This window comes from Peromyscus maniculatus, chromosome 12, assembly GCF_049852395.1.
Source record: "Peromyscus maniculatus bairdii isolate BWxNUB_F1_BW_parent chromosome 12, HU_Pman_BW_mat_3.1, whole genome shotgun sequence".
Lineage (NCBI taxonomy): Eukaryota > Metazoa > Chordata > Mammalia > Rodentia > Cricetidae > Peromyscus > Peromyscus maniculatus.
Genome location: NC_134863.1, coordinates 29518186 through 29543222, shown reverse-complemented (window position 1 = coordinate 29543222; position 25037 = coordinate 29518186). Strand labels below are relative to the sequence as shown.

At 42.4% G+C, this 25037-nt stretch overlaps 1 protein-coding gene and 1 pseudogene across 2 annotated transcripts in view; both read right to left on the bottom strand.

Moving 5' to 3' along the window:
- Nucleotides 1-733: 733 nt before the first annotated feature.
- Nucleotides 734-25037, bottom strand: part of Cd80 (CD80 molecule) — a 40446-nt gene continuing 16142 nt past the window's right edge. For both annotated transcript variants that reach the window (XM_076548851.1, XM_006975742.4), the window contains exons 2-6: nt 17964-18281; nt 14494-14778; nt 11930-12034; nt 10526-10619; nt 734-2735 (exon numbers count right to left, since the gene is read on the bottom strand). In XM_076548851.1, coding sequence (XP_076404966.1) covers nt 10528-10619; nt 11930-12034; nt 14494-14778; nt 17964-18249 — 768 coding nt within the window. In that variant the 5' untranslated portion in view covers nt 18250-18281 and the 3' untranslated portion in view covers nt 734-2735; nt 10526-10527. The remainder of the gene's footprint in view (nt 2736-10525; nt 10620-11929; nt 12035-14493; nt 14779-17963; nt 18282-25037) is intronic.
- On the bottom strand, nt 23020-23102 carry LOC121821837 (U2 spliceosomal RNA; annotated as a pseudogene).

The following is a 25037-nucleotide window of genomic DNA, read 5'->3' as shown; positions in this document are numbered from 1 at the left end:
TCACAGCCTCTGGTTAGGGAGATGAGCTGAGAAGTGAGCTGCTCGCCTAGTGCCAGAGATGTGATCACTGCATATGAGGCTTCCGTGACAATCAACTGGACATGCTGGAGAGCTGCTGGTTTCCAGAGGCGGAGCAGTAGGCATGGTACAGAATCTCCACACACTTCCTGTGCTTCACCCAGTGCACGTTTTCATTGGAATGTCTTTTATGGCAAACCAGTTAAGTGTGTTTCCCTGCTTCCTGAGATTTGCTCATCAAGCAAATTCATCACACAGAGGAACTTGAACCTCAGTTGGTCAGCTAGTCGGTCAGAGTTACAGGACTGAGCCATTACCCTGGGGGAACTGTATGCCTACTCCAAAAGTAATTGTTTCCTGGCTGGCCGGGAGAAACACTTTGGGGGCTACAAAAGCCTTTTATGTGGATAAATGTACGAGAGGAGGAGTGTGTGGGAATTTTTTCCAACAAAAATTTTAGCACAATGCCAATATGATAATAAATATTCATAGCTGTAAGGATAAAAAAACAAACAAACGCTGGGTGGTGGTGACGCACACCTTTGATCCCAGCACTTGGGAGGCAGAGCCAGGTCGATCTCTGTGAGTTCAAGGCCAGCCTGGTCTACAGAGCAAAAATCAGAACAAGTAGATTGGCACAGTGACTTGTGTGCTAGAACCATTCTCATAAGTCATGTCTTTAATTACCCCCCTTATAAATTGATGACAAATTGACTAGCCATTTTATTCATTGTTTTATTTACAATCACATAGGCAGAATCTTTAAACTAAAAAAAATCATAAAACTAAAGATTTGCTTTTAAAAACAATTTTGCTTTTAACCTAAAAAATGAGTAATAAAATCAAAGTACAGCTCTAAAAAACATTTATCAAATGTAGTAGTCAATAATTTAATATAATTTACTTGTCAAGTTGCCCCATAGAGTGTTCCTTTTTTCTCACTAATTCTTTTTTGAGGTCTCATTTTATTACTCTAATAATCATTGAGTCTTAAATGCAGCAGCTCCCCCCGTCCCCCGCTTTTGTTGGGTTTGATTTCAATGTCTTGTCAACTTCTTACTAGTCCACTGCTTTTATCTTTGGTGACTTGTTCTGATAGCAGCCATGTAAAAATGGACCTGTTTCTTGGACAGTACATCAGAATCTGGCCCCATCAGAGCTCTAAAATTAAACATCCAGCCACATCAAGAGACTTGGCTGACTTCTGATGTCCCAACTCCACACTTTCAGACAAGAATATCTGATTGTCTTGACTTAAGTCAGATCCACTCCTGGTCCAGTAAGTTGTGGATGACGATTTCAGAGGGAAGAGAACCTTCAACACAGAAGCAGCACTTGCCTGCTTCTTGTTTCCCTTTCCTTTGGGGGCCAGGAGAGAGGTGGGTTTTAGACAGGGCCTTACTATGTAACCTAGGCTGCCCGGAATTCAATCCTCCTGCCTCAGCCTCCCGAATGCTGGGGTTACAGGTGTGTGCTACTGTTCCTGACTTACTTAGTGCTTCTCAGTTTTCCATTGGGAGCAGATTTCTAAATACCAAGGAGCAAAAACAACTGCAAGGAATCTAAGAGGCTATGTGGAAGGCTAGTGTCGCCTCAGTCATTTATGTGAGGACAGATTATACTTAGTAAATAATCTCCTGTTAAATGAGAACTTTCTCAAGGATTATGTAAAAGGGCAAACTAACCTAAAGAGATTGCCAGTCCAATATGAACTAGTAGATTATGAACTGTGCCTCCAAACCTGACTTTTGCTTTTAGGTATGAAAGACATGCATTCATCTTAGATGTCAGCAGAAATTTATTTTTGATCATTCTGTTTTCTCTTGAACTTGAGGAAATGAAAGGAAAATACATGAAAACTGCTGACTGAAAATTACTAATATTTTTATTACCCTTGTATGGGTATACATACCAGAATATTTCCTACAAATTACACTTGGCCCAATAGGCCTTAACAAACAAACAGCTGGGCAGTGGTGGCACACACCTTTTTTCCCAGCACTTGGGAGGCAGGCAGGTGGATTTCTATGAGTTCAACCAGCCTGGTCTGCAAAGTGAGTTCCAGGACAGTCAGTTCTACACAGAGAAACACTCTCCAAAAACAAAAAAACCCAAACAAAAAAGCACCCAGGGCAGGCCTTATAGATGCTAGGCAAATGTTACCAGCATTTTCAATTAGGCTGTCTATGAGCTCGAGCTTAGGGTCTAACTGATGAAGGTTAAGAGCACTAGAGCCAGGAAATCTGGATTCTGACTCGCCTTCAAAATTCAAGTCCCCTCCTGGAGCCTTGGTGTCCTTAATACAGCTAGTGTTCTGCCAAGTGTGGTAGCTCACACTTGAAACTGGCACTCAGGAAACTAGTGCAGGAGGATTGCTGCACGGTTGAAACCTGCCTGGGCCACCTATATAGTGACTTCTAGGTCACCTTGAGCAACAGGGTAAGACCCTATCTCAAAACAGTGGGGGGGGGGGCGGGAGGAAGGGGTAGTGGGGGCAAATGTGCTAGTGTTCCCTAATGTCCCTTCCAGACAAAGAATTCAGTCTCTAAACTACTTTCTCAAAATCAGCAGGGCTACTGTGGTATGTTACATTCTTCTCCATTCTGCAAAACACTGGAGAGGCTTCGCCAAGAACAGATGTATGTAAGGCACCATTGAGTAGTCTTAGATTTCTGAAGACGGTTACAGAAGAGGCCGGTCGTAGATGTAGTTGAGACCTGAGGAAACAAAAGAAATAAAGGAATATTTAATTCTAATTTTTTGTTATTTTTATAATTTAAAAAAAGGTTGTTTTCATTTTACATTCCAATCCCAGTTCCCTCTCCTTCCCCCATCCACTCCTCAGAGAGGGTAAGGCCTTTCTTGGGGAGTCAACCAAGTCTGCCATACTAAGTTGAGGCAGGACCAAGCCCCTCCCCCCTGAGTTAAGGCTGAGCAAGGTGTCCCACCCTAGGGAATGTGTTCTAAAAAGCCATTTCATGCACCTGGAATAAGTCCTGGTCCCACTACCAGGGGCTCCCCAAACAGATCTAGCCATAACTGTCACCCACGTTCAGAGGGCTTAATTTGGTCCCATGCATGTTCTCCAGCTGACAGGCCAGAGTCCATGAGCTCCCACCACCAGCATGATCAACCCTAATTTTTGAAGAGAGAAAATACTATGCTTTAACCTCAAGGCCAACTATATACTTAACTTGTGGTAACAGATATTAATCTTGATAACCAAGGAATATAAAAATAGCCTAGGGGCTGAATATGGCACAGTGGTTAAAAGCACTGGATGCTCTTCCAAAGGACCCGGGTTCGATACCCAGCACCCATCTGGCAGTTCACAACCATCTGTAACTCCAGTTTCAGTAGGATCTGGTGCCCTCAGAGGGCACAGACATACATTCAGGGAAACACTCACATAAATAAATAAATCTTTTTTTAAAAAGGCCTAATTTTTATTACATAAGAATGCAGTAAATATTCACCAAGCAAATGTTTATTAAGCACCAGGTACTCCAAACAACCACATATTGTTGCTGCAGATAGTATTTTATGTGTGGTAAAGATATATCAGACATGGTTGCCTTTTTCAATAAGCTTATGGGCTGGAAAATGATGGGAAACCAGACACATGAGAATAAACCCACGTAGTATGTGATGTACTGCAGTCCATAGATGGGGCTGCATGAACTCATCAAGATAGTATAGAAGGCAGTATGTAGAAAGGTGGATTTGGTACAGAAGGCTGTAACATGAATTGCTAAATGGTCTTATTAACGAAAAACCCAGAGCCAGATATTGGAGTAAAAGCTGAAAGATCAGAGAGGCAGAGCAGCCAGCCACTAGTTCTTACCCCTAAGAGATCCTCCACTGGAAGAGAGCGAGCTCCTCTCTCCACCCGGCCTTATCACTTCCTCCAGTATTTTCTACCAAAATCAGTCTCAAATGTGTATCAATATACATAATTTGTATACAATATACAAAAATTCAATCCCATGTAAAATATTTAAAATTGGTAGTTGTCTTTTCAGAGTAGATTCCAATAATCTACCTTTTTATCTTATCAGAAGGCAGTATGTAGAAAGGTGGATTTTACTACAGAAGGCGGTGTGGAGAAAGGTGGATTCATGACTTGGTTGGGAAGTACAGCATATTGGCCAGAAGGTGTAGTAAGCTGGGGAAACTCTTCATCACAGAACTGAAGGGGAGGAACATTGTGGAAAAGGCATTCTAAGGAGTAACATGTTTAACTGAAAAGAAAATGGGAGAGAATTTAAGACACTGCTTTGGAAAGCATACAGCTAGGCTGCCGTGGAGTAGAGTAGCAGCAATAAGTGGTCGTCTAGTTTGATTATTGGTTTGTTTCTAGTCTGTGTGATGATTATAGTCTAGATGGAATGTTTTCCCAAAGGCTCTTGTGTTAAAGTCTTCGTGACCAGTGGATGGGCTTGTCAGAAGGAGGAGTTTGACCTCACAGGACATTGCTGGAGATGGTGGAAAGTAGGAGATGGACTAAACTGGAGGAAGCAGGTTACTGGGGACCATGGCCTGGAAAGATGTTTCTTGCTCCTTGCTGCTTCCAACTGCAGAGAAGAGAGCCATCCTGTCCCACTGCCCCCTCACTGGGATGTTCTGCCTCACACAGACCATGATGGCGGGGCCAAAGAAGAACAAACAGAGCTCAGCCAGACCACTCAGCCTCTGAGAACCTCAGGTTTATCTCCCATCAAAGGACATAGAAAGATCTTATGTATATCGATTTTTTTATAAGATGAAGATGAAATAGTGATTCTGCAAAAATAGTACATTATTATTTTCTATGATGTTTTTGTTTTCTTTCGTTTTCGAAACAGGGTCTCACTATTATGTCCTGGAACTCACTGTGTAGCCCAGGCTGGCCTTGAACTCACAGAGATCCACCTGCCTCTGCTTCCTAAGTGCTGGGATTAAAGGCGTGCGCCACTATGCCTCACTCATTTCTCTGTTTTTTAAAAGCAAGTTCTGCAAACTCTCATTTCTTATGCTGGTGTTACCCTAACCTTCAGGTTTGAGGGCTCAGCCCTGCATGGAGCTTATAACTATCTTGGACTTGATATCAGCCTCAGATTTTTTTTTCCTGAGAGTCTTGCTTCTAACCAAGGCTGACTGGAACTTACTCTGTAGACTTGGCTGGCCTCAAACCTGTGGCAGTCAGTATTCCTGCCTCTGCTCCCTAAGTGCTGGCATTAGGTTTACAGCCATGTACTACCACATTCAGGTCAGCCCCAGATTTCAAAAATCCAATGTTCTCTTACATGAAAGACCAGGGAGTTTTAGGGGAACACAAATTTGACATACATTAACTGTAATTTTCACAAAAGTTGATACTGTATTCACTCCAATAACTGAAAGAGCATTTAGGACTTCAATTGTCCTATTTTATGTGTAAGTCATAGGACCAAATCCAAAATGCTAGTTTTCACTTGCTGGTATCTAGTAATTTCATATGAAGTGACTGGAAACCGTGTCATGAAAAAGAACGAAGAGAAATGAAGACATTTTGACTGTAGAGAGGTAAAGCTTGAAAGCTTCTCCTGTAGGCCCTGGGTTCTCTTCTGAGTTTCTGAATGGGAGAAGGACATGGCAGAATAATTTTTCAAATGAAATTTGACTCAGTGATTTTTCAGTAGGATGCTGTCAGTATGAAGGAGAGAATTCAGACGATGTTACTGTGTTTGTACCAGTAACCCAGAGTTGCCTTCACCAAGAGCAAGAGATGCCAGGAAAGAACGGGCGTTCGGAATAGGAAGTTAGCCAAGGATGTCACCTCAGGAACTCAGATCAGTGTTTTATAGCATAAGATACCAAATGGCAGACAGAAGGTGGACGCAAGAAGGTGGCAGAGTGACAAACAGCAAAGGAATATGTCAGATAAGAAAATGTCATTATAGAGAAAGGAAAAGGATCCCAAGCTCCTAACAGTCTGACGAAAGTTTTTGAGGTAATGTATAAGAGTTCAGATTTGCTGCCTATCCCAGTTGGGCCTCTTTTCCTGTGATGATAAAACACTGACCAAGAGCAACTGGGGTGGAAAGTTTATTTCAGCTTACAGCCTGCGGTCCATCCTTGAGGGACGTCAGGCCAGAAACTCAAGCAGGAACCTGAAGGCAAGAACTCAAACAGAGGGGGCTGGTGAGGTAGCTGAGAGGTGAAGAGCACTGGCTGCTCTTCCAGAGGTCCTGAGTTCAATTCCCAGCAACCACATGGTGGCTCACAACCATCGGTAATGAGATCTGGTGCTTTCTTCTGGCCTGCAGGGATACACGCAGGCTGAACACTGTATACATGAGAAAGGAAGAAAGAACTCAAGCAGAGACCATGAAAGAATACTGCTTAATGGCTCACTCCTCGGGGCTTGCTCATCCTGCTTTCTTATGCCACCCAGGACCACCTGCCTGGGGATGGCACCACCAGGAGTGGGCCGGGCCCTCCCACATCCATCATCAATCAAGAAAATGCCCCATAGACTTGTCTATAATCTGATGGAGTCAATTGCTCAATTAAGGCTTTCTCAGATGACTCTAGCTTGTGTCAAGCTAGCAAAAAAAAAAAAAAAATCTAACCAGCACAATTGATTCCTTGTCAATCTGACACACAAATACATCTCTATTAAACTGTAACCGGTCTTGTTTATTCCCAAGATCTCATGTTACTATAACAGTACAAAATGCTGTATAACTTGAAAAGCCCCATCACCTTAAAAATTCAATTTACAAGTTCAGTCTAAAAATTCAACATCACGGGCTGGAGAGATGGCTCAGAGGTTAAGAGCACTGACTGCTCTTCCAGAGGTCCTGAGTTCAATTCCCAGCAACCACATGGTGGCTCACAACCATCTGTAATGAGATCTGGCGCCCTCTTCTGTATACATAATGAATAAATAAATCTTTAAAAAAAAAATTCAACATCACTTTGAAAGTCTAATCTCTCAACTGTGGGTTCCTGTACAAGTGACACCAGGATATATTTGAAAGAGAGCAAGGAGGGATAAGTGGGAGGACTCTTAGGGAGGAAACAGAAGAGAGAAATGATGTAATTATAATCTCAAAAAAAATTAAGTAACTAAAAACAAAAACAAAACTAAGATACTTTATTCCAATCGGTGATCCAGAGCACAATTATAGTCAGATCAAAGCAAAATCAAAGTTTAACAGTAAGAATGCTCAGTGTTCAGTGTCCTGGACTCCTTCATGATTTTTCTGGGCTCCAAAAGGGCTTGGGCAACTCTATTCTCTGGCTCTGCTCTCTGCAGCAAATGGAGTTTGCGTGGTAGACTCGGGCCAGTCCCCTCTACACCTGCTGCTGTCTTTGATTGACATTCCACCGGGCTGGTGTCTCCAGTATCCTAAGGTCATCACTGCAACTGAACCTTCACTTTCGCAGGTGGCCTCTGACAGTGCCAAGCCTCAGCTGCTCTCTGTGACTTCTTCATGTTTTCAAAACCAGTCCCATATGTGAGCCTCTTAGATATTACCAAGTTCTGCTATCCACTCGAGATGCAGTCTTGCCTCCCATGGACCACAGCATCTGTGCACTGAGCTCAAGGAAGAAATACTTCCCAGATTTCACCTCAGTGATGCTGACCTCTCAATCACAGCTGACTTCTCAGCCCCAGCTAACCAGCATCCATGCAGTGCTAACCATCCAGTCCCAGTAAAGCAAAGGCTCCACTTTAGTGGTGCAGATCTCTTGTTAATCACAGCTGATTTGTAGGCTCCAGCAGTCCAGAGACCACATATTCTTTTTTTTTTTTAACTTTTTATTGATTCTTTGTGGATTTCACAGCATGCACCCCAATTCCACTCATCTCCCTGTCCCTTTATATCTACCCTCTGTCCTTACAACCCCCCTAAATAAAATAATTAAAAAAGACAAAAACAATTTCACTGTGGAACCTGTACTGTCTCACAGTGAGCCACACAGTATACACTTTGGTCCATATTATCTTTACTTGCAAATGTTCACTGCAATGGGTCAATGGTTTGGTTTGAGGCCTCTGGCTTCTGCTACATTGGATCCTCACTAGGACTCCTCTTGGATAGCCTGTTGTTGCCCTGTGTCATGGAGACCCTGCAGCTTTGGATCTGTAGGGCCAGCTCCTTAATATGCCCCAGAAGTTCACTGATGGGGTGAGCCAACTCATAGCCATGGATCTGGGCCTGGGTGGTGGCTGAGTTTGGTCAGCCCACCAACTCTCCTGAAACCTCATTACTGGGGTGAGCTTTCCAGCACTGCCCCATCTAGCTTACCCAATGCCACAGGCAGCAAGGGCTGGGGTCAATTCTCCTTTTCTCACCCTCTCAGGGCTGGCTCCCATACCACCAGGGCCAGCTCTACTGTGCTGCCCAGGTGAGGTGCAGGGCACACTGTCCTGAGTGCTGCAGCTGGTAAGGGGCATGGCCAGCTCTCCCACCTGCCAAAGGTCACAAGGGGGGAGGAGGGCATCGTTCCCTCACCCACGCCACAGCATGGCAGTTGAGGGGCAGAGCCAGCTCTCCCTAGCATTGCAGCCAGTGAAGGGTGGGGCCACCTCTGTGCAGCCCTCAGATATCAGCATGATCCCAGACGGCAGTGCAAATCAGGGACAACCATGTGACTTTTGGTGGTGATATGGGCCATGGACATTGACACAGACACCTGATGCTGCATGGCTACAGACCCAAACATGGCCCTCAGTGGCAGCATGGGCCAAGACTTCCCCATGGCCTCAGGTGGCTTCACAGGCTACTCACATCAGGCTGTTCCTCTCCACCTTTGCATCTCCAGACCTGTCTTTTTTCATAGTGCCCACGCTGTTCCACTTCTCTTTCTCTCCCATCTCTCCAGCCCATACTTGCACACTGTAATGGCTCATGGGCCACACATTGGGCAGGATCTCTGGTGTCTCCTTCGTGCCCACTCTGCATGGTGGGCGGGGCCTCTGGGTGTCTTCAAGTGTTTGCCCACCCCAGAGCTTCCAAAGGAAATAAATCTGTGGCCAAAGTTAGATGCAACATGGTAAAACTGTAATTCAACATACAGTCGTCCAGTCTCAAGGTTGAACCGCCACCACAACCGTAGAGATGAGCAGATAGGCTAATGACGAGAAGTGAACACAGCGGACATGTCCAGTCAGTTGTGGGTCTCCATTCTGCAGGTGATGCCCTTCTTCCTGGGCGAGGATGCAGCTCTGGGAGTCACAGCGACTCATACAGTGGTTGGTTTTCTCAAAGGAAAAAGGCATAGGCCCACTCTCACCTGTGTTTGTAACTGGTTGTATTATGGGCGGTGTAATTCACTTTTTCCCAGGGAACAACATTTTCCACAACCTACATGCTCTCTTCTTTCTCTCCCATTACTCCACCATCTACTCACTCACTTCCCACCACACCCAGCTGGGCATCAGGCCATGGTGTTGTCTTGGTGCTTTCCAGGGCTCCCAGGCCCTTTGGGAACCTGGGCCAGGTCTCTGTGTTGTCTAGGTGCTTCCTGGAATCCAGGATCTGTTTCTTGATGGTTCCAGTCATGGTGCCTGCCAGGGGCAAGTGCCACTCTTGCTGTTTCTCACAGCCTCCTCTTTTCAAGGTGGTCCTCTCTTGGTCCTGCCTCACCAGGCTGGAGGAGAGATAGAGTCCCTAGCCGAGCCTACAACTGCTGTAGCCATCACTGAGAGCCCAGAGCATTATGCTCAGGCCCCAGTGGCCACCAGCACTGTCTTGATTCTCAAGACCACATATTCTTAACACAAATATACCATACATAAAAATCCTGATAGAATGTATGAGATACTCTCAAACTTCCCTGTGAAACTTCACAAGCTAGACATTTATCATTTGCATTTATCTCAACACTCTTATTTTCCAAGCTCTACAGAGCATTCCATTAAGCATTGAACATTCAGCATCAATGACTTTTCCAGAGTTCAAAGCACATTCACAATCCTCCCCAAAACAACACGGTCAGGTCTGTGAGTACAACACCCCACTCCTGGTACCACTTTATGTCCGAGTTAGGTTTCTGTTACTGTGATAAAACACTAAACTAAAGCAACTTTCGATAGGAAAGGGTTTACTTTATCTTGTAGGTTATAGTCCCCATCATCAAGGTAAATCAGAGTAGAAACTGAAGCAGGAAACAGAGCAGGAATTGATGCAAAGGCCACGAAAGAATGCTACTTACGGGCTTGCTCCCCATCATTTGCTCATCCCCCTTTCCTATACCACTCAGGATCACCTGCTCAGGGATGGCACCACCCATAGTGGTCTGGACCCTCCCACATCAACCATCAATCAAGAAAATGCCCAACACACTTGCTCACAGGCAACCTGATGGAGAGAAATCCTCATTTAATGTTTTCTCTTCCCCAAAAAACTCTCTCTTGTGTCCAGTTGTCCAAAAGGTTAACTAGCACAGTGCTGAAAGGAAGATTCTCACAATCCACATAATACCATGTATACCACACGGGTAGAGAAGAGCTAAAAGGAAGGAAGATGGGTACCTTCAGACATTCTGTTCAGCTGATGCTTCTACAGGCCCTAGGTAAATCCCATTGATTTCTCTTCTTCTTGCCTCATTCCTTCTTCTGAAACACACTTGAAGATAAGCATAAATTATAACAACAAATGAGGATCTCATAAATCATGCCTGTATATTTCAGTAAGCCTTCCCACAATCTTACAACTAGACTATGATTTTTAAACCGGGAGAGTTTCCAATACCTCCCCCCAATCTCCAGGGACAGTTGGTAATTCCTGAAAGACATTTTGTTGTTATTGTTTTTTTTTTTTGAAAGATGAGGAAGCTTCCTCTTGTAAACATTTTATATATAGTAGAATACCACTGTAACAAAGTATTATTTGGCCCAAAATGCCAATACTAGTAGAGGTGAGGATGACAGACTCTGAACTGAAGAGCAAGATTACCTAATTTGTATTAGAAACACTATAAGCCCACGAAGCTTTTGTATCCTACCCCTAAGGTGAGCTTCTCATAGCATAGTATCTGGTGACTGCTATCTGAGCTTTGAACTTTTTTTGTTTATGTGTATTGAAGGTTATAAAGTCAGCAGATGTTGGTCTTCTAATTTTATTTGCTCAGTGGATGTGAGTCCTAGTCTAGCTGATACCTTCTGGGTATTATGGCTGTAGATCTGAAACAGAAAGCCCTCTCTAGTCAACCACTGAGACTGAGGGTAGACCGTGTCTAAGGCCCCCAATTTAAAACATATAGTGTCCTAGACATCTCTTCTAAGCAACTACAGCCTCTTTGATACAAAAATATTTTGAAGAATTGAGGGTTGGTAAAAACCACTTATGGCATCTAGCTTCTCAAGTCTTAGTGACCTCTCTCCAAGAAAGGCTCTACCTCTAAAGCTTGTCATTTTTCTTTTCCTCCAAATCCAAGGATTAGAGTGTCAGTCAGCATTAGAGATGCTTTCAAAGTAGTCTGAAAGCATTGGTGTCTCCAAAAGAAATCAAAAGTTATGGGAAATTGACAGCCTTGAACTAAAATGCACTCATCTCTTTTAAGACAGGACCTTACTATGGCCTCAAAGTTTTTGTGTAGCCCAGTCCAGTTTCTAGCTTTCTGGCTCCCATCTCAGTCTCATGAGTGCAGAGTTTATAGATGTGTGCCACTACAGTCAGCTTCCAGATCGGATCTAAGTGACTTCTTGTCTTTGGAATTTGAATGCCTGGGAGAATACTAGACATACAGTAGGGATCCAGGATTTTTTTTTAATGATGAATGGACAGAATTTGGTGAGAAAAATAATTGAAATCTAAAGTCCCATCAATTTGCTACAAAATATGATCAAAGACTAGCCTGGAATGCCAGAGAGGTACTGAGATGCACTAATGGAGTCTAGGCTTCCAGGAATTAATCATGATAAGGAAGTACTTACTGCTGTACACAATGATTATTATTATTGCTGAGGCCAAACAGAGTATTGTCAAAATTGTCGGGGTCACCTCAGTTAGGTAATTTCTATCAGGAGGGGCTTCTGGGGCTGTGGAGAGAAAAGAATAAGCATCAGTTGTAATGTGCAGCCTACTCTCGGGTTCCCGTCCTGTGCCTCTTCACTGTGCACCTGTGGAGAACCCTTGACTCTGCAGATCATCTCACAGACACGCAGCTGCCAGCACTCTCATAAACAATCCTACCAAAAATATCCTGGGGGCAGCTAACATTCAAATGATAGCTACTGAATGTGAAAAAAGCAACTTGAATGTTTTCATTGACTGAGCTAACTTGGCATGAAGAGAGATTCTAAGGAGATACCTTAAAAGCTATTATCTTTGTAGCTCATTTCTGTAGCTCTTTTGACTAAGTCTTACTAGGGATGTCATAATCTAGCTAGATATACCTACTTTTTTCTCCTCTAGCTCTTCTGTCTTTCTCTTGCATGTTCTCGCCACATCCTTCATCTCCACTGTTATACTCCACACAGTGGCTGCCATAAGATTCAGGAGGCGCCTCACATTCTCTTCAAGATTTATTTTTTGCCCTCCAACCTTAAGTTTTGGGGAGACTAAAAGAACTAACAATGGCTATGAATTGGCATTAGGGCACTGTCCTGAAAGACAACTTTGTGGGCTAGCTTCTGATGAAGTTCTAGTCTCCCAGGGACCACAGGAGGGATACAAAGACTGGTGGGGAAAGAGGAGAGATGTGTGTGTGTGTGTGTGTGTGTGTGTGTGTGTGTGTGTGTGTGTGTGTGTGTGTGTTGCTGCCCTCCAGTCCTCCTCATGGAGGTAGCAGCTAGACCACTTATTTCTCAATCTCTTTGAGAAATAGCAACATCTGAAGAAAGAACAAGGACACAATCTGAAGGGATTATTAGCAACACAACCTCTCTGGTTTCTCTGGATTGGCTTATAAGCAAATATTAAACACTACCTCATTCTTAATTTTCTCCGTTACCAAGCCTCATGGATGAAGTTTAGCTTTGAGCTTATTTTAGCATTTGGCCCAGTAGACCACCTTGTCCTTGGCTTCTCAGATCGCACACTCCTCTGTTTATACTTGTAACACTCATCTTTCTTGGCAGACACTTCTTCCTCTTAGCTTCTAAATTTCATTGTTCCCATGGTGTCTGTGTGTGACCCTGGTCTGCCTGCATAATCTCATCCACATCAAAGCTTGAAATGCCATCTAATTTCTGAGTTTAAATATTACATTTCTTATCTTATTTCTGGATTCCAGATGTGTTATAGATCCAGCTGCTGACTACATGGCTGGAATCCAGCTGATGAAAAGTAAATTCATTGTGCTTTCTTTTTAAAGATTTCTTTAATTTTAATTTTACATGTATGGATGTTTTGCCTGCATGTATGTCTGTACACAATAGGCCAAAAGGGGGCATCAGATTCCTCTGGGACTGGAGTTACAGATGATTGTTAGCCACTATGTGGGTGCTGGACATGAAGAACAGCCCATGCTCTTAACTGCTGAGTCAGGACTTTGGGAGCTCAGTGCTCTGACCCCACACCCAGAGTGAATGAGTAGTCCTAAAAACAAAAATCTGTTCCAAGAAAAGACAATAGTTTGATACCATGGGACCATTGGGATTGGATATCCTAAAGGAAAATGCCAAAGTCGAGAAATTACAAAGAAGGACAAAATTTAGTGCTTTCAAAAAAGACAGTACATAAACTTCAAAATGACTACCTGATGGTCAGCAGTTATTAGACCTATAAAATTTAGAACATTTACTAAAAGAAAATAAAATTAGTCTAGTATTATCACCATTATACTTGTTTAGTGATGTCAGTAAGTCATAATGACACATCCTGTTGCTGAATTTTCTTTACTCTTTACTCTTTGGGCTTTAGTCTTTTGGGGGCCTGCCACCCAGCTCCCAAATAAATCATTCATGGAGGCTTATTCCTAATTATAAATGCCTGGCCTTAGCTTGGCTTGTTTCTTGCCAGCTTTTCTTAACTTAGATTATCCCATCTACCTTTTGCCTCTGGGCTTTTACCTTTTCTTACTTCTGTGTATCCTACTTTCACTCTTACTCCATGGCTGGCTGTGTGACTGTGTGGCTGGCCCCAATGTCCTCTTCTCCTTCTTCTCTTGCTCTTTTCTTCTTCTTCCTCCCAGATTTCTACTTTTATTTACTCTCTCTGCCTGCCAGCTCCTCCTATCCTGTCTCCTGCCTCCTATTGGCCGTTCAGCTCTTTATTAGACCATGAGGTGTTTTAGACAGGCAAAGTAACACAGCCTCACAGAGATAAACAAATGCAACATGAAAGAATGCAACACATATTTGCATCATTAAAACAAATGTTCCACACCATAAACAAATGCAACACATCTTAAAATAATATTCTACAACAACATCTTGTATGTCTGACATGACTCAAATTACCATCAGAGTCAGTAAGTTCGATTCTAAAATGTAGGTAGCTGGGTTATTCTTTTGGATACTATAGAGTAGACACTTGTCAGTGTAATGTTGCTTACGTTGTTTTTCCCAGGTGAAGTTCTTCGACACTTGAGAGTCTCCATACACAACGCGACACACAATGCTGTGGTTGTAGGTCATATTGAAATCCAGTTTGCTACTGACAGTGTACAGCTCAGATCCAGGATCTTGAGAAATTGTTGTATTGATGCCACTTAGCTCTTTTCCATTTTCCAACCAGAAGAGGCGAGGCTCTGGGAAACCTCCAGAGGTTGAGCACATAATCCTTTTAATGTCCGCAGATAGATTTCCAAGGTCAGTTATATTAGGGACCGGGTAGTGAGCTAGAGATAGGATGAGCATACAGTTATACACAGGTACAGAGCTAGGTGCATAGGTGTATTTTAAATAAGTTATCAGGAATCAATAAGAATGACAAATAAGGTCGAATTTGCAGGTCTCCATAAGGTGTTAGTAAATCAGCTAGTTTGAACTGGTTGTGTCAGTTGTCTCTCACCTTGAAGGAAGTAGGAACACACTTGGAGAAAGAAATAGGTTCGTGGGGATTAATGTTGACGTACTGCTCGCTATTTGAAGAGAGGAAGAGACAACTGAATGTTTGTTTGTTTGTTTGTTTGTTTGTTTGTTTGTTTGTTTGTTTTGAGACAGAGTTTCTCTGTGTAGCTTTGTGCCTTTCCTGGAACTCACTCTGTAGCCCAGGCTGGCCTCGAACTCACAGAGATCCTCCTGGCTCTGCCTTCCGAGTGCTGGGATGAAAGGCGTGCACCACCACCGCCCGGCAGAGACAACTGAATGTTTATTGAGTTCCTGTTAGTTAACTCTGTTTTACTCCATCACTGGGCAAGCCTCAGTGAAACATTTCACTATTAGGACAAGAATTTGTTCTGTATCAAGCTGATAATAGATAGATAGATAGATAGATAGATAGATAGATAGATAGATAGATAGATAAATAAATAATGGGGAAAAAACCCTCTGGAAATCCTTCTCTTTATGACAACCTTAGGAGATCTGGACGTAGATTTAAACGGGTTATGGACCAAGTGAAGTGGGTAGTCCATGTCTGCAGTCCCAGGCTGAGGCAGAAGTGTTGCTTGAATTCCACAAATTTGGGGCCAGCCTGAAAAATATAGTGACACCCTGTCTCCTAAAAAAAATAAAAATAGCTAGCCAGGGTGGCACCTTTAATCCCAGCCCTGGGGAGGCAAAGGCAGGTGTGTTTTTATGAGTTTGAGGCCAGCTTGCCCTACAGAGGGAGTTCCAGGCCAACCGAGGCTACATAGAGAGACCCTGTCTCAAAACAAAAAAACAAACAAAAAACAACAACAGCAAACAAAATAAATAAAATGTTCAATAGCACTAACTTTGATGTGATTGATGTTTGCAATTTTATTTTCTAAATAAACTAGTTGGGGGGACTCACAACCCTGTAGCAGAACTGAGACCCACAATTACATTTCTCAACACCAGAAGCTGTGGCTTGCTATATATCCGTTTATCTCATCTTGTCCTCCCGCCCTAATATTGTAGGCACACAAGTGGCTCCTTCTATCTGCTTATTTAGTAAGGAACACGAGTGAAGCCACCCTCGAACCCGAGAACTAGGAAACAGGAGCTTCTCTGATCTTGCCCCTGCTGGACCTCTAATTCCCAGCACTCAGTAGCCACCACCCCAAGTCCATGTTCAACACGCCTTGCTTCTTAAAAAGTATATTCAGCTGAGCATGGTGGGGCACACCTGTAAGTCAGGTGTACTTTGGAGGCTGAGGTAGAAGGAGTTTGAGGCCAGCCTGGGCTATACAGTGAGTTCTGATCCAGCCTGGGCTAAGAGTAAGACCTTTCTCATTAAAAAAAAAAAAAAAAGACTTGTACTCAGATAAAACTATGTACAATATTAAGTCTGTAATCTCAGCCATGACGTTTTATTGATTCCTTGCTACTCTAACATTTTAAGGGACAAAGAGGTCCCCTGGAGTTGACATCATTTGCATATTTGACCTCCAGTAAGAAAGACACTGAAGTAGACTCAGAGCCAAGTGTGGAAACATCTTCTAGCCACTTGCTCGCTCACTCAGACATCAGAGATTGAACTCCTCCCCTATCATGTGGGACTCAGTCCCCCCACTTCAGTCCATAGGCTGAGCTTTCTTCTTAGAAGGCTGGGTGCTATAGAAGCTCACATGAGCAGAGGTCAGTGGTCCCCAAGAGCAGTTCTTCAGCTGGGGTTTGTCTTGTGACTGTGTGTGGGCCAGTTAATTGGCTTTTAGTCTTGATTTGCTCATCAGTAAGATGGGTTAATAATTTCGTGCTTCCAGGGCTGAAGGGCTGAAATGACACCATTACTAAAATCACTTAGCACGGAGCCTGAAACACAGGACATATTTAGGTAGATGCTCTCATTTAAAACAGGTTGTCAAGGAACGCTTCTAACGTGGCAGAGTGGCATTGGGAGAAATGGGAGAAGGGCAAATACTGACAGGTGACCAGGAAAGGGAAAACCCTAAATTTTGAAGTCACTTTAAACCAAAACAACAACAACAACAACAACAACAACAACAATAATAATAATAATAAATTGGTGGTGAATCTCTTTGAGTTTGAGGGTATAGCCTCCAGTCCAGCCAAAGCTACATAGTAGAACTCAAAAACCAAAAATAAAACCAAGAAAAAAAAAACCAACAGTTTGATGTGTCCCTGAGCTATTATAGTTTGCATTTTTATTTTCTGCTTGCTAGCTTACAGCACTCAATCAACATAAACTGAGAAACAGTTATCTCAGTAAGAGCCATCTTTTCCATGTCTGACTGAGCTTATAACAGCCTCAGCTTTGTGTCCTAGCCCTTCTACAAGATCATCTGTTTAGAATAACTACTCTGAAGCTCTTGCCAGACTCTGAGCCATCTAAAGATTAGCCCTTTGGGGCTGGAGAGGTGGCTCAGCAGTTCCAAGTATGAACTCTTAACTTACTCTTGCAGAACACCCAAGTTCAGTTACCAGCACTCACATTGGGCGATTCACAACTGTGTACAACTCTAGTTCCCGGGGATCCAACACGCTCTTCTGACTGTCCTTTTTATCTTATGTGACTCAGTTACCACAAGTTTTGGCCACTCTTACTGGGGCTGGGTAAGGATATCTTATGAAAAAAGGCAGGGGTGCAAATTACTCAGAAAGGTTAAAAGTCCGTGACCTAATTAGCTTGTTACCCAGAATAGATATTTCTCAGGTGCAGTTCGCATCAAAGTCATGTTCCTACAACTCAGAAGGCATTTCAGGCCACTATAGTGCCTGGCATGATTCCTGTGACCTTCTGTTATACAAGTAGAAAAGTACATTGATAGATTTTCTTTCCCACCTTGAACAATCAGTTAGATTTTCGGTAAAACTGGAAACTCACTCCTCAGATATGAAATGAGACACATCCTTCTTTGACAAAATTGTCACCTACATCAATAGACATGTGCCTTTAAGGACATTACAAATCAGTAAATCAGAGAATCCTACCAACCTCTGATAAACAGCATCACAGAATCCAAGTGTCTCTTTTTGTAAGCTCCTCCTTCAGACCTTTGAATGACACAGGTATATATGCCCCTGTCCGACAGGACCAGGGACCCGATCATAAGAGAGAAGTTGCTAGGGATGTCAAGTACAGTCCGGTTCTTATACGGGGCCCACACTTCTGTCTTCCCAGAGGTGTAACTTAGCACTGCTTTGTCATCTTTTTGCCAGTAGACTCGGAGCTCCGTCAGTTCTTTAGGAGAAAACTTATAACCACAGGGCAATGATGCCATTCCTTTCACTGACTTGGATACCTGGCCAATACCTAAAAGGCAAGTGAGGAAAGATTGAACAACCTTTATTAAACAAACCCAACTCATTCTATCAAGTGATGAGTAACTCTAGAATGACTTTTTTTTTTTTTTTTGGCTCCAAAACATTTTGTTGTTGTCTTTAGAGATAGGGTTTCTCTGTGTAGCCCTGGCTGCCCTGGAACTTGCTATGTAGACCAGGATGACCTTGAACTTACAAAATCCTCCTGCTTCTGCCTCCTGAATACTGGGACTAAAGGCATGCACCACCACTACTGGCTTTCATATATTATTTTTATTGTGGTGAAAAAGAACCACATAAACCACCATGTGTGTTGGATACTTATAATCCTAGCACTTGGGAGGCTGGGGCGGGAGAACGAGTTTGAGGCCAGCTTGTCCTACATTGGGAGGCCCTGTCTCAAACTACCAAAGGCTGGGGATGTAGCTCAATGGTAGAACACATGTACATCATGTTCAGGGCCCTAGGTTTGACTGCCAGCACGAAAGAAACACATCAAATTTACTATATTGACCATTTTTAAGTTTACAGTGGAGAAATATCTTCACATTGTTGTGAGACAGATCTCAGAGCTGTTTGTATGTGTCACGAATCTCTGTACCCATTAAACAACAAACTCTCTTCCATTTCTCTCACCCCTGGAACCACCATTCTACTATTAGTTTCTATGAATTTGACACTTTAGATATACTGGCCTTTCTGTGGGTAGCTTGTTTTACTTAATGTTATGTCCTCAAGGTTTATTCACCTTGTCTTACATGACAAGATTTCCTTGCCATATGGTATGACAATAATGATCACAAATAATTTCTGTTTCTCTTTGTCTATCTGTCTGTCTGTCTCTCTCTCTAGCTATTATATTCTTTTCCCAACTTGTATTGTTGTATAATCACACACACACAATTGATAAATCTACTCATCTGTCGATGGACATATGGGCTGCTTCCACCTCTTTGCTATTACCATGGATAATATTGCTGTCAACATGGGTATGCAAATGCCTCTTCCTAAACCTGATTTCACAAATCAGTCAGGTTTCAGTCCTACCCCAGGCTAGCCTTGAACTCTCTATGTGGCTAAGGGTGACCTTAAACTCCTGGTCTTCCTGTCCCCACTTCCTGAGTGCGACAATTACAAGCAAACACCATTATACCTGGGGCCCTATTACTTCTTACATGCTCTAACATATTGATCCCCCAAAGAGAAAATGCCCTTGACCAAAACTCTGGTGACTGTGCTGCCATTTGCCTATAGACCATACACTGCATCCTAGTGCCTATCATACCCTTCTTTTTGTCTCCTTTGTGGCTGGTGGCAATGTCAGAGAAGCAGCAGGTGGCTATTGACTTCAGGGGATCAACCCACCAGCATTCAAAACTCAGATAGGTGAATCTTGGATAGGCAAGGCCCTGAAGGCTTTGGCCTCAGAATGTCTCTTGCTACTGCATTTGTCTTTACATGTTTGCCACTGCCATTTTTCTCTGGTATCTGGCATGGTGTGAATGGGTGTGGGGGGATCTCCACTGCCTTTAATGTGGTGTGAGTCTCTCGTGCAAATATCCCATTCTACTGGGCATTTTTACCTGTGGATTATTTTAAAGATGAGTTCCTCCGAAGCTGAATTGTTTTAAGTATTGCCCCCTGCCCCTGATGAAACATGGCTACAGAGGATAGAAAAATAGAACAAGGAAATGTCACACAGCTAGATTCTCTTGAGGAGCCATATAAACTGTGGCTGATTGAGAAAAACAACTGAGTCCCAGAAGCTAAATTAGCTTAAGTTCTTTTAATGTTGAGAGATGTATTCATGGGTTTCAGTGTGTTTCATAGATGAAACAAAGCTTTAAATAATGACTAAGGTTAGGTTAAAATGTTTTTGTTAATGGCTTTGAGGTTAAAAAAAAAACCTTGAAAAACAATTTAAAGGAATATTTTTAATAGCTGAGTGAGGTACTCGTTCAGGTCAGGGAACAAGAATAATGACAGTCTGGCTATTGTTGGCTGAAGTAGCTTTCTTGCTAGGAGGGGTTGTGATCAAGGGTGATGATTAATTCCTTGTACCCATTTCTGCCCTCAGCTTCCTGATATAAAAAACTGTTGATGAATGGGTGTGCACCCTGAGGATTTAAAATAGAGCCGACTGATGCTTTTTTTTAATATATAAAAGTTTAGATTTGAGCCAGGTGGCGGCGGCACATGCCTTTAATCCCAGCACTTGGGAGGCAGAGGTAGGTAGATCTCTGTAACTTTGAGGCCAGTCTGGTCTACAAAGGGAATTCCAGGATATCTAGGACTGTTACACAGTGAAACCCTATCTTGAAAAATCAAAAAAAAAAAAAAAAAAAAAAAAAAAAAGAAAAAAAGAAAAGTTTATATTTGTGATTCTTCTAAGATTTCTTATAAGATTACCCTTTGAGATAAATAATAAAATGATTGGTTCTTTCTTTGTAACTGCAAAATGTAGCCTGCAAACAAAAGAACTGGCTGAAAATATACCTTGCTTGCTTACACTCTGTTCATCTGTAACAAGTTGCTTGGGTATGAATGTATGTGGGGTCTTGGGACAACTTGTTTTTCACCTATAGTATGTAACATGTTTAATCATGTAAAGGATATGGAAAATATGTTTTTTTACTTGTATTCATTGTAATTGTTCACTTGAATAATAGAATGTAACCACACTGTAATTTTTATATTGCTTGAAAGATTTTGCTGGGGTATTGAGGAAGACCAGCTTCCTCTTATTCCCCTAGGTACTCTTAAGCAGGGAGAAATGAGGAATTTGCAGATAGAAGTATATATATATATATATATATATATAGAGAGAGAGAGAGAGAGAGAGAGAGACAGACAGACAGACAGACAGACAGACAGACAGACAGAAAACATAGGATAGCCTCAGGAGGGCCTGGGTCCAAACCCAACCCACCAACCCCTTCTGTCTTTATCAAAGAGCTTTTTAAAGGAATGCCAAGGGGTGGAGCAAAAGACTTCCACCTATCACAGCCAAGTGTAGGCCATCTCAAACATCTGGTGACCTTGAATGTGGTCCAGCCATCCCCTAATGCAGCCCTGCCATGAAAAGCAAGCTCAGGTTTCACTGGGAAACCTTTGTGGGCTCCCACAGGTCCCTCCTCTTAATTTTTTAAAGAGCTTCTCAGGCTCCATCAGATAGACTGAGGTCTGTCTTAGGTCATTCTCTATGATTATTTATTCCATTACCCCTCATAGATATATGCTTCCCATCAAGCATACTCTGTCTTAGGCTGGAAGCTATCAAGAGAAAGTTGCCCGTCCTTAACTCTCAGCCTCTGATAGGAGGGAGTACTGATCTTAACTCAGCTCTGGCCCAGGTTCCTATTGAGCTTACAAACTCCACAGCAATCTCCATAGCTGCCACACCTCCCAATACAGGAGTAGAGGATAATAGAGATGGCATTTCTTTTTTGGAATGGGTCTTAAGATGTCTATAACAGCCTTAGCTGTGCCAAGTCCTTTTTCAACTAAAACTCTTGATGCAAACTGCATCTAATAAACTACATCCAACTTAAAGATTCCCTTAGCTTTTTACCAAACTCTGGTTCATTAACCTTAACATAATTCTGGTATAAACATCACCATTCAAACCAAATTCAAATCAAATTTACAACTCTATTTTTATTTTTATTTTTTGAGACAGGGTTTCTCTGTGTTGCTTTGGAACCTTTCTTGGAACTCACTTTGTAGCTCAGGCTGGCCTTGAATTCATAGAAATCCACCTGCCTCTGCTTCCAGAAGACTGGGATTATGGGCATGTGCCGCCACCGCTTGGCTCATATTTACAAATCTCTTAATTGAACTATTATCACTGTACATATTTACACTTCTTGCAAGCTTACATTAAACATTTAGACTTATATTCAACAGTTACACTTCTCACAAACTCACATTCAACATATACTTAATTGTATTTCTTACAAGCCTATATTCATAAGGAAACTCTATAGGACTACCTTAGCAAATATACTTCTGAGAACTATTAGAAGGACTCACACAATATCTACTCTAATATAAGCTTACATTCTATAGGACTACTTTCTTAGAACTACTAGAAAGACTCTCTTAACAAGACAGGACATATGCAAATTATTTCTAAGGTTCAGAGTTTATAGTCAGCTTTGATATCATTTTGAAAATTCTTCTGACAGTTGGCCAAATATTTTGTAGCAAGGTTATTTGTTCACCAAAACTGCTACTATTCAAAGGAGTCAAGAACATGGACATTATTTCATGAAACACATTCTTCATTAGCTTACTCTGAGGAAGAACATTTCATGATTTAGTATTTTTCACCTCATTCATTACCTTCTCAACCCCTGTTGTTATTATTAGCAGCTGTAATATACTCTAACCAAGAGTTATTTAACTCAGACCATTCTCACAAACATCAGTACATTAACTAGGCAAACATTCTGATTTAGCATTGATTTCTAATAGGGAACTTTCAAGTGAAGCAACTATTTTGTGATATGTTTAGATTTTCTGAAGTTTGATCCCCATGTATAAAGCAGTCATTTCTTTTTGAATGCCTATTTCCTTGTCTCCTTATTAGATTTGCAAAGGAACCATTCATTGCAGGCTGTTTGTTCATGAGGCAAAGAACTTTTTTATTTGTCCATAAGTTTCTTCATATCCAAAACAATGTTCAGTGTATGGACTGCTTTCACTTGCTTTTTTTTTTTTTTTTTTTTAAGGATTTTAAAGTAGCTTGTTGACAAATGGTATTAGTGTTTTAATACTACACTTGATCTTAGCCAAAAGGCCGAGAAGCGATGGTATTAGTGTTTTAAATCATCTCCTGACAGGCAAGCTGTTTGTCTGATCTTAGTTCCCCAGAGGTAAGATTAAACTTTCTAGCATTGCTTTGAAAAGAAACTTCATCCTGAGCTGAAAAAAAAAAACAGTTTTTGGACAGTATCGCCAGCTTGAGCCTAAAAACTACCTTTCCCAGAACGCATTTCTCTATATCAGCCCTCTTTCGGACTCCATTTCCCATAGTTCCTTTCGGGTCAAGGAGTAAACTTCCGATTCCCTTTACAGGGCTTAGTTTTCATAGTTTAGCTTTTGCAACGGGAGATTTGAACCAGCTTTTTGCTGTTTCGCCAAAGGAGATCGAGAAATTTCTGGTCTTGCTAGGTGTTTTTCTTTCCTGACACTGTTCCCGAAGCTGAGTGTACTTGCCCGTTCATGCGTATTCAGGCAGGTCCCTCCGTGCTCAAAGCAAAATTCCCTCGGGGCTTGCTTTTTTGAGTTATGGGGTCAGTGAAAGAAAGTGAAAGCACATGAAAGAAAGCTTTTTTCGAGCCCTTTCAGAGAGGCTGTCCCCCGTCCGTCCCCCCATCCCCCAGCTTTTCTCCCCGGATATTGTCATGGCTTATCTCCTCCCCCAGCTACAAAGCCCCTAATGCCGCAGACACCGGAAGCTGGAGAGGCTTAGCTTTACTGCATTCTCCTTGCCAGTAGCCCTTCCCCAGGTCCCCTACCGCTTCTGTTGCAGCTTCACCTTGGGGGAAGCTGTCCGTGCTTTGGCTTTCTGCCTGCACTCTCTCACTAGGCACTAACCGCAGGGAACTTCTGGCTACTGTTTTTACTAGCAGAGAGGATTTGCCATATTCCAAGAGGCTTGTTTCTAAAGCCATTACAGGCGATTCTCCCAAGCATTTATGGCTAAGTTCTATCTAACCTGCGGGGATTCTGACTGCTGCTTCTCCTGTCTTGAAAGAAAGACAGAGCTTAGCAGAGAGGTTTTGCTCTGTTCCAAGAGGTTTGTTGTTTCTTCTTGGAGCGAACCACACGTGATTTTCCCATGGATGTCCTTAACAGGTGAATCTAATTATGCCCTTACAGAAAGAGAAATCTCTGAGAAGCAAAGATCTAAAAGGCTTTTTAGTTTGTTTGTTTGTTTGTTTGTTTGTTTTAGAGAGAGAGATTGATAAGTTTTCTCCAAAACTTCTGTTCTCTAAACTTTGGCTTTCATGCCATGAGGAAACTAATTCGTCTGTATCTGCCTCAGGGGAAATCTTTTTCCTCTGCTGCTTGGACTTAGCATTTTAGCTGTCCCAAAAGCTTCCATAGGAATCTTTTTTCTGCCTGTTAAGCTCAAAGAAGAGCTTTTTTTTCTACCTGTTAAGCTCAAAGAAGATAGATTTTTCCTAGTTTGCATTCCCATAGATAGAAAATCAAGGACCCAATTTCTCTGTCTTGCAGCTTATCTTAGTCCTGAATCTTTTTCTTATGCCATATTTCTAAATTTTCCTACACTGCCTTATATTTTTTTGCTTAAGATAGAAAGATAGAGTGGAGAGAAAAAGAAAGAAACCTAGATAGCAAGAAATCTACACTGCAGCCTTATATTCAGACATCCTTCCAGTTCATTTTTTCTTTTTCTCCCAGGGATAAAACCCCTCACCTTTACTTTTACATAACCAGACTGGTCCAACTGCTTCCTGAGGGGCTTTCTTCCAAAGCTTTCACCAAGTACTCTGGGTGTCCCTGTTCCTGGTGCCATTTGAGGGAGACCAGCTCCCTCTTATTCTCTCAGGGTACTCTTGAGCAGGGAGAAATGAGGAATTTGTAGATAGAAGTAGAGAGACAGTTAGAAACATAGGGTAGCCTCAGGAGGGCCTGGGTCCAAGCCCACCAGCCCCTTCTGTCTCTATTAAAGGGCTTTTAAAGGAATGCCAAGGGGTGAAGCAAAAGACCCCCCCCC